At 34.6% G+C, this 10,718-nt stretch overlaps 1 protein-coding gene and 1 non-coding gene across 2 annotated transcripts; one reads left to right on the forward strand and one right to left on the reverse strand.

Moving 5' to 3' along the window:
- The first annotated feature begins 3,414 nt into the window (after nucleotides 1-3,414).
- Nucleotides 3,415-3,610, forward strand: LOC119640666. Its single transcript, XR_005247699.1, has one exon. It is a non-coding gene; the product is annotated as a U2 spliceosomal RNA (small nuclear RNA).
- Nucleotides 3,611-8,418: 4,808 nt separating this feature from the next.
- On the reverse strand, nucleotides 8,419-9,822 carry LOC119640366 (aladin-like). The gene has a single exon (XM_038038335.1). It carries the CDS (start codon nucleotides 9,820-9,822, stop codon nucleotides 8,419-8,421), a length of 1,404 nt encoding a protein of 467 aa, XP_037894263.1.
- Nucleotides 9,823-10,718: the final 896 nt, after the last annotated feature.

Genomic DNA, 10,718 nt, shown 5'->3' on the forward strand with positions numbered 1-10,718 from the left:
TCTACGAAGCAATATAAGGTTTACAACCACTCAACAAAAGGTAAAACCGCTATATTATCTGCCCGTAGACGAAACGCAAGAGTTAACAGTCAAGAAAGCTGCTTGAGATATTAGTTGTTCTTTTGGTTTAATGAATTGCAGTATACTTTTTCTCAAAAGGTTATTTTAATCGGCTAAATGAAAATACAGACCATACACAAATGAAAACAAACGGATTTCCTCCAATCCAATATGATAACTTTAAAGAGGGACCCATCAAACGGACAATCGAAACATGAAATTTTTAACAGTAGGCTTTGAGTTTCATACGTAAGTACATAAGAATAAAAAGGTAACAAACAAAGACGAACTTGTAAGTTTCGACTTAGATCGAAAAGTGTGACATCTATCACGTTTGCTCTTATTTAACAAATACAAAACTTCTTGCTTAATGTGCTGTAGAAGAGGGGAAGATGGACGAACAAATATCCCTGGAGGGAACCACCATTTGATGATAATCAATAATACGTATTCTTTATATCTTCTCCGAAGTATATATAAAGATACAACGAACGCTTTGGTGAAAGAACGAAATTTTGATATTATATTACATTGGGTGGGCGTGGTGTGGAGGATCGACTATGGAATATACATGTAAATTTTCAACATTGTATCTTTTATGGTTTACTAATAATGAGGCAAACATTGAATTTTTTTTTTTTTTTTGTTTTCGAAAAACCATTTGTTCCTTACATCGTATTGCGGCGTGTCCCTCGACTGATTTTGTCTATTTTCAATTCTAACCTGTATAGAATAACTTACAATTTTTCTTACAATATTGATCTTCCGTTAGCAAAGGTGAAGATAACATCTTCAAAGCCCACACGTCCACATAACAAGAACTGTGGAAACCTTTGGTGTCCGCATTTTTTGTTCCTCACATAGACCATAGAAAATTTCCACTTTTGTCCTGCAAAGATAGAAGAAAGTAGATATCCTCACTCAATCGTATAGAATAAAAAAATTTAATTCTTTTATTTTTTTTTTTTTGTATTTTTAGTTAGTTTATTTTTTTTTTTCGTTTTTTGAAATGTTTTGGAATTGGCAAAAAATGTTGACGTTTTTGGAAAGCATTAGACAGGAAAAATAAAAAAGAAAATATATGTCTGCATAATTGCTCGTGTCTCTAGCTCAGTTACGACCTCTGGAAATTTTCGAAAAAAGAAGTGTAAACAGACAAGCACCCTTACGATAACTTACGTTACTTCGCTGTAGACAACATATGCACTAATTTTTGAGTGTTACAAAGTGGCTAAGTACCGTCCTTTTTCACTACAGTCTCGCCAAAAAGTTGCGTTAATAATTTGAATAAAACCAACATAGTTTGTTTTCTTTTTTGTAAGGTTTTTTACGCTTTTCGAACCAGTATTTACGGTTTTATTACCATAGAGAAAAGAAGAACTTGTGGCTAAGTTTTCTCTGCTGTTGGCTTGTTTTGTTAGCATAGCTTCACCTATGAACGTGCAGAATGCAACCGCTGTTGCTTGGCTACGAATTTTAGCTTAACATTAATTAGCGTAACATAAACTTCCTGTGGTTAGACTTTACAGCTAAAGTAGCAGTAGCAACAACAATGACAATATATTAGTATAATGCAAAGACGAATTTTATTTCATACCTGCATACAGGTAAGTATATGTAAATAATTTTTACATTTTACTTACTGTATTATTAATGAAATTATTGGCACATCCGGGAAGCTCAATAAATTTTTAAACACGCTTACACTGTTAGCGAGCCTTGTTTCCCATATAAATTTTGTACGTTTTTCATTAAACGTATTTAAATAGGTTTTTTGCCCTTATGCGAAGCACACAAAAATTTGTAGGTTCTCGAAGCGAAAAACTGAATCAAGTGATTTTCGCAGGCCTTTTTGATGTAAACTTTGCACTGCTAAAAGAGTTCGGCAGAGAGCAAAGCTGAAGGTGATCGAACGAGCCAAGATCCTGGCAATACGTTAGGTGCATTCAAACGTTAGAGCAAATGTACTCATCAAAAAATGTGTTGATTGGCACGATTGTGATGGAAGACGCGCTAGCTATTGTTCAGTTGTGCACGCTTACATTGCATGTATATCTATAAATTTTATATATATATTTTTATTATATGACCAATCACTAAGGGAATATTTCCTAAGCGTGCGATACGCTGACGGACAGAAAGAAGTGAGGAAAGAGGAAAAGATAGAGAGATTACGGCCGTAGTTTAGCGCCTGCTGCGCCGTTAACGACTGAGCACTCGCAATAGTTACGTCCTAAGTAAGGTTTTTCATTCAGATTTGAACTCATGAGAACTGCCTTTGACTTGACTTCTTGACTTCTTCGCTTTGTAATGGTCTTTAATTGCTAGCAGCTACAAGGGTGATTTTGAATCTGCTTGGGATATGAGTTTGTGCACCTTAAAATGCTTAGTTTCTCCGTAGAAATCATCTCGGGATGACTTATATCTGTAGCTCTTTAAAGTATTTAAAGCCTTATAAAAAAAAAACAACCGAATTGAAGTGAAATAGCCGAAATATAAAACCAAGTCAATGGTCGTGGGTTCAAATCTCAAGTGCGGTAGAGTTTTTAATAAAAAACCGATAGCCTTAGATGCTAGTGCTTTGAAGAGTTTAGTCTTCGAATTTATTTCTCTGGCGAAATTAATAATAATAATAATAAAACCGCACGAGCAAAACGAAACATAAACCCATGCATATATACACATAAACTTCAGTAACTGAAATCATTATGCGCTAAACACAATTAATGGTTTTTGCTTTTTGCATCACGCACGAGCTGCGAATATGGAATTGATTGTGTGGATTTATATGGAATAGAAGATGTAGCTTGCTTCGCTCTTTCTGTTTGCTTCGTTTTTGACAGTCAAAAGAATGAAGCATATAGGAAAAGAGAGAAAAACATACATGGTTAACATATCAAATGCGGTATGATTTTAAAATCGTACTCTTTTACATTTTTATTAAGAAAAAAAAAAGAAGAAATTAGATGGAAGCATAATGCAGCTGCTTCTGTACCACTTTATCTTTTTTCTAAAAAAAACTTTTGAAAGAAATTTTTCGATTTATTAAGTTTGCATCGCTTTAACGTGTATCCATGTGAAGCAAGCAAGCGGTGTATGTGCACTAGTGTAGCTGTGCTGTGTTTGTTTCGTGCGTAAAGCAAAAAGTAAAAAAAAGCAGTCATTCTAGGTAGCGCTTTAGCTATTGTATATAAGGGTTGCTGCAGAGGTATATGTGTGTATGTGTTTGATTTAGTTCATGAAAATGCTTGTGCTTGTGCTTGCTTTGCAGTTATTCAAGAATAATGCAATATAATTCTCAAATGGATTATAATTTCATGCATATAAGTAGGCATTGGATAGGACTGTATAGTTATCGCTTCTCGGCCTTATGGCTAAGATCAAAGTGTAGTATCTGTTCTTATCAGCTTAACATCTGATAGATCCTCCATCGGAGGGCAACAAATGTTAAACTGATTTTTGGAATTAGACGGAAAGTTAGGGGCTTGCTCCACTTCTGTCGCGGGTCGGGCCGGTATTGCAGTACCGCCGGATTTCTGGCCCAATCATTAATAAATTTGAAATTGTTTAAGTTTGCTTTGTTAGTATTTTAGTTTAGTTCGCAACGGTGCAACCAGACATTGGGCGACTTTACCTCGCGTTTGTGTGTAATATATTTTCTTTTTGTTGATTGTAACTAAAAATACACATTCTCACACACGAGAAGATTTCGAATCGGAAAAACTTAAATAAATAAAAATTGAAATTCAAGTTTTGGGTATTTGCCGAAGAGGCATTAAATTGCTTCTGTAAACGAAACGAAGCACACAAATATATGTTTGTTTACTTTTATTCTCCGATATACTTATTTATATTTATAAAATTTAATTAAAATGTCATCACAGACATATTGTAAATATGTACAAATTTCTAAATACCTACATTCTACTCTGTTCTGTAGAATAATTGAAGTGCAATCAAATTTTTCTTGGTAAGTTCTAATAACACTGTCGGCAACATTTTTTGTACTTGTACTTGTGCAAGTATTTCAATGAAGTGAGTAAAGTAAGATAAAAATTCACTTTAGTTGTTTCTTAGTTTGTTCATTTTGTTTTGGTTGCCCTGCTTATCCTTTAACACGAGAATATGTTGCATCCGCACCTACGGGTATCGACTTTATTGAAATCTCTACCGTACTTGAGATTTGAACCCATGATCATTGAGTTGTTAGTCGAGACTTTACGTACTCGGTCACTCAGGCGGATATGACCGTATACGTTATCCTTAGTCAAACACACAACAAAAGATTACGCTTGTCGTCGCACAGTTCAATTTGACATGCTTCGTTTCGACAGACGGATAACGGCTTCTTTAAATGGAATAGTAATTGCTTCCTGTTATTATTATCATTATGCTCTTCTTTGCATGAAAGCCACGGCTTGGTTGCTGCCAAGTTCAGATTATTATAAAATGTCAGAAAAAGTTACGTAATGTTGTGCGCCATTGGATCAACATTCACTCCAATTGTCGTTTAAAATATTGCCTCGATGGCGTTTTTTTCCATAGTTCATTTTTGTAAATCGTAAGAGTAGTTTCGTTTGACCTATGAACAAATGAGGAAGAGAGAATCATCGTATCCCTAATCTCACTTTGGCCCAACTTAATTGAAAAAAGAGAAAATCTTTTAAATTTTTTTCGTGTGTCTAGTATATAGTACCAGTGGACATAGTAGTAAGAATATTTTCAGTCTTATCTTCTACCATATAATTTCAACTTTCTTTCTTACTTCTTCACTTTGTAGATTTTTCACAATAGGGATCCAAATGATCGGAAACTCCGCCAGCAGATGGAGCAACTGAAGCATATCAATTTAAGGATCTTTTCATTCAATTAAAAATTAAAAATATATCTAAAACGAAATATAGTTAATAATTGTCTTTCTTTAAAAATGGATACTGTACATTTGACATCTTCGATAGTGTCAGGGTTAAAAACTATATTGCAGAGAAAAAAATATATTTGACATATTCATTTGTCTGTTGTCAATCAAGATAGCAACAAGAACTGTGAAATCATGATTTATAATTAAGTTCCAAATAATAAATTGAAAAATCCTTTAGCATTGTCGGAATGAAAGCAAAAGACTATTGAAAATTTCATTTCCATAACACTTAAGATTATTTTATTGCTTGAATTAGTTTTCTCAGTTTGAGAGCAACATATGTGAATTGAGAATTAAATTGAATTCAATTAAATTGTAAGGTAAACAAACTATCTAAAGATTAAGTTTCTGATTTTTATATTTTTGTTTGTTTATTTATTTATTTATTTACATTATAAATATCTTCTAAGACAAGAGCATATGTAGGCAACGCTCGTATAACACGGTGTTTGTCAGACGGGCGCGTATTTACGTTATATCTATATATATAAATTATGCCATTTCATATTATGTCTTAGGTTTATTAAATAAACCAAAAGGTTCCGTATAACAGGAATTAGGAATTAACCTTGTTGTACGTATTCCTGTACTTCCGAAGAGCGTAAACATTTATCGTCTGTTTAATCGTCATTTTTGATCTTCTGGTATTCAATGAAAACTCATCATGCGACACTAATCGAAAGCATTTGAAATAATCGCGTCTTCGCAATTATTTTTCGCTCAAACTCCACTTATTGAACTACATTCTTTGCAAAATTTTAATAGCAACATAAGAACGCATAATTCTCAATAGATGTGGAATTATGCATATTTCCTATCCGGGCTTACATAACAAATTTTACTTTTTTAACATATTATCTTACCAAAGGATCAAATGGATGAGAAATCGATCGAGTACCTTCACTACATTCGATTTTTGCTTCCAATTGTGGATTGACGTCATCACATTCATTTTCCGAATCGTTATTAACATTATTTGTTGTTAATGTCGGCACTATGTGAAAACTTGCACAAACTGAATGAACTGAATGAACTTGTGGAAATAAAAGAGTGAAGAATTTGAAAAAGCTAATTATGCTCATACTATGTAGTTACTGCAATCGCATTAAAGATGTAATCATGCTTCCATGCAACCAGAGGAGATAACTTGTAATTTAATATTAAAGATATTACAAATCCCGCATAGCGGAATATTCAAAGAACAATCACATAGCACGATTTAATTATCTGATAACGAATTAATTAAGGCAACTAAAGAGTTTTTTTTTTACTTTTTCTTGACATTTCTTGAAAGTGGATGTGTTGAAAATTTACGCTATTCAGTTCCCCATGTAAATATTTACTTTTTATCAAACCAAAAATAATCTAAAAACGTTTGATTGTATGTATGCAACGGTGGCAGAGACATTTTTAATTCGCATAGGTAAACAATATGTACTGCAGAAGGGCTGCTGTCTTGCTTTACAATAGTAGGAGGAGACGCAGAAATAGAAAAATATAGAGGGAGAACAAGAGGGACAGAATATACAGTTTCCTTTTATTTTCCGAATTGCATCCAATTAAAACCTCAGACTTAACCCCCTCGCAAGGAGACCTTCAATCACTTTTACACTTTTGAGCTTTACATAGGCACGGCGTCTGTATAATGTTTTATGTTTATATTTAGCTTGTTCGGAAAAATAAATGAATTTAAATTATAAACAAATCGACAATAACGTTTTAATTATTCCCAGTATTCTGGCAAGTGACCGAGAGTCACATCGCCATATGATTCGTTACAAAAAATACCTGGCAAAATAAGAGCTAAAACATCCCATATACGTTCTTGAAATTTGTTAAATCTTCTGTGACCTCGATTCTCCGTTATAAATACTAATCTAAAGTCAAGGACTATGATATACCGAAAAGAACAAATGTTACATGTGATATCTTTACGGTTTCTTTATCAATTTTGTATATATTATTTACCAACAATAACGTCTTCAGACACTTAAATTAGTTATGAAAATTAAAATTAACGAAAGACGAATATATACGGGAGAGAAGTTCTGAGAAAGTTCCCAAGAATGAACAACATCGTAGTGATTCCATATTGTTCGCATATAGGGTTATAATATTATTATTCACTTTGCGGTGTTATTTTCGGATTCTGACCATTTTTTACATCCATTCTCGTCACATAATACAAGTGTGTTATTACCTTTTTTTTTAAATGAGTAAAATTACCGGGATATTTGACATTTGTTGTCGGAAGTATTACAGATGAGAATCGAATTTTCCCCATTTTTCCCCCTGATTTCGGTATTTCATGGTGTGTCCACATATGGTGCAAGTTTGGGAAAACTTAAGTTGTTAACATAAGTTCTGCTTTTACTTCCGTAAACACTTCTTTGAGGCGTTCTTATCCGAGGGGAACGCCTCATCCATGGAAGGATGGGATTAAAAAATGCAGTTTCAAATATATTTTTTCGTAAGCCTGCAGGTGTGTAAATATCCAATACAATTTGTACGTTTGTCCCGAACATTTGAAAACCATTACAAACTTTCACTTATTTTCAGTCATTTTGACTTTAAATCTTGGTAGTTTGGTTATGGAAGCCCATTCATCAGGAAGACGTCTTACGTCCATGGATGAGCACGTAAACACGATCAATTTCAATCAATTCGTAAACATGGGGGTGGATACGTATGAAAATTCTTAATATTATGTATATGTAGCTTCGTACCGACGCTTGAAGTTCGCTAATGATCATCACTTTTAAATTGGAATAACAAAGTCTTTTGATCAGCGATTTATATAAGTTATTCATCTAGCTCTTCTTGGAACGAAATAAGTAAGAACAGTATGCTGAGCCATGACCCACTTATTGAATGACCCAAATATTAAAATAACTTTTCAAAATAAGTCTTGCTATGAGAAGTAGTCGAAAAAGTAGTCCGACCCGAATCATTTTGAACAGCGTTTGTGCTTGGGCTAAGACAAATCGGCGTACCAAATTTCATCGAACTACGTCAGAAATAGCGGCCGCTTGACCACAAGAAAACAAGATGGCGGACGGACAGATTATTTTAAATTCATTTAGAAAATATCTCTGAATCGCTCCGTCTAATCTATCTTAAGCTCAACTATATGTTGCGTACATGCTCACAAACTTAATATGTCCTTGTATCACAAATGAGGTAGAGTACAGCAATCAATATAGAAAATAAATTTAACACCGGTACTCTCGTTAAATTTCTGCGGAATAAATTTAAAGCAAACCTACTAAAAAGATAGGTGTGTGAATAAGTGTGCGAGCCCGCATAAGTTACTCATCTAAGTCTTCGATTATTAACAGAATTATTCAATGCTCATTACCGTTATCTATTTCCAATTATAAAAAAAGTATTTATAAAAAAACCCATTTCTTAATATTAACTCAGATTGTCTTTTCAATTTACATATTCGCCAGCGGGACAAATTGTACCCACCCACCAGACCAACCGATAGTAAGCACGGAATTGGAATTTTTAAAATTTTTGCTTTGAAAGCATATGTGAGCGGGATATTCGTTGCCAATGCCGTTTAAGAATTTCATAGGCGATAAAGTGAGGTTATATTTTTGCAAGTATGTTGAAAATAGAACGACGCAATCTGTATCTCGAAAAGTTATTGCCAAATATAAGCCGTTGGGATCCCAGGCTAAGGCTTGAGGTCTGCCACCTAGTTGATGTTCTCCAACGGAGATTTGCGCTAAGTCAGCAATAGGCGAAACCCGTTTTTGACTTGAAGAAGATATGAATACGTGCTCCTCATCACAATCTAAGCAATAGAGCAATGGCTCTTCTGATGTAATAAATAGTAGGAAACGACTAGAAGGTGACCAGCACGCCGATTGTATATAACCCTTTGGCAATGTCCAACGTTCAGGTTGCCATTTGTTTTCAATATACCAAAATCGAAAGACATTACCTAACGTAGCGTTAAATAAACACGAGCCGTCTGGCGACCACTTTAATAAAGAACAAGCTGACCCCATTCGCTTTAACGGAGTGGTTTGCATATTATCTATATGCCATAATAAAATGTCAGTGTCGTGGATTGAAGCTGAAGCCAATATATTCCCATCCGCATTCCATTGTACAGAGATAACGGGACAGTGATTATTATATTTCAAGAATACCATCAGCGATTGAGAAGATGGAATACGTTTTGTGTTGCTTATTGTCCACAGACAAATGCCTTTTTGACATCCTACAGCTAATTCGGCAGCACAGTAAGGCCGCCAAGCCATGCTGGTAATCCATATTTGCGAATCATCCTTTAATACTGGAACAATGGAAACTTCATCCGAATAGATCCGTATACAATCATCCACACCGGCTACAGCAATCTTAAAACAATTCGGATGCCAAGCAATAAATCTAATAGCGGCGCGCAACCAATCTCTTGTTTCCACATGATTAGCTATGTTGTTAATGTCTGATTCTTTCAGGTACGGGCATATCTTACTTTTCAAGTATTGCACAAATGCCATAACGCTAAATATAAACTCTGCAATGGCAAAAATTGTTGGACTGCAAGCGGCTGTTTCATCTGTTGTAGCTTCATTAAGGGCTTCTTTAAACCCATATTCGAAATATGTACGTACAACGCGTTTCAATACGCTTTCTTCGACCGGCAGTAAAACACTACCCGATGTAGTTGCGTACCGTGATAGCGGGTTAGATGTATTAAAACCATCCTTACCTAAATTGATTTCGGGATAATATTTCGGTTCAGAATTATCATGAATTTCACTTCGGGGTAACATGCATATGGGACGCATATGAATAATTCCAGATGCAAAGGCAGTGCACATGTCTTATTAGTAATTATTTTTTATAATAATCTTGAAGAAGTTTTGAGTATATATGCTAATCAAAACAATATACGCGAGATCGTTAACGATCAGATGCTGTTCCATTGAATCTGAATAATTTATTCAGTTGATTTTTCTTAGTATTTACACAAAATTTTTTTATTTATTTAATTTTTTTCGATTTTGGACTTCCCTTGAAATATATGAATTACACTTCAACGATGAATGCCAATGAATGCGTCACGGGTTGCTTGTCCATTATACATTATAAGAATGCTGCCTTTTAAAATTTAAACGTATCAAAGTAAATTAGTATGAAGCTTAGGCATTGCAATTATGTTCTGAATAAACTTTCGTGCAAATGTCCGCCAATTATATTCCATTGTTAAGTACTCTATCCAACAAAATTTACGGTAGCCATTATTAGGGTGTGAAGATTTCGCATTCACGTAATGCGCCGTGCGCTGGCACAAAGCTGATACTACACGCTATTTGTCCGATCGTCTTAAGACGCGGACTTGTGAATTAGTCGCCATGTTCGTGTGACTTAACAGCTGATGGGCGTTTTTCTTTTCTACCACATCAAACTGTAGATATACGCTAATAGTAAACATCGCAACAATTGGAGATGAACATTGCAATTTTCAAAATCTTTCGACAAAAATCGCTGAAGAATAAGTTTAAAAACAGGCCGTAAGGTACCATTTTTAATATTTTGTGAGTAATATAAACCTAACTGCATCAAATTTGGACCCAGTATCAATGCGGGCGGGAGTAACTGTGACTCCTTCAAACTGCACGACTTCAACAGTGAAGTAAGTCCACCCCAGTAATGGCAATAGGGTGGGTCATTGTTATAGTTTTCTTCACCACCATCGCCGGCGGGCGGATGACAG

Source organism: Glossina fuscipes, unplaced genomic scaffold (assembly GCF_014805625.2).
Source record: "Glossina fuscipes isolate IAEA_lab_2018 unplaced genomic scaffold, Yale_Gfus_2 121, whole genome shotgun sequence".
Lineage (NCBI taxonomy): Eukaryota > Metazoa > Arthropoda > Insecta > Diptera > Glossinidae > Glossina > Glossina fuscipes.

Coding starts and splice junctions, on each gene's coding strand:
- LOC119640366 (XM_038038335.1), bottom strand. CDS start 9,822: ATGTGCACTGCCTTTGCATCTGGAATTATTCATATGCGTCCCATATGC.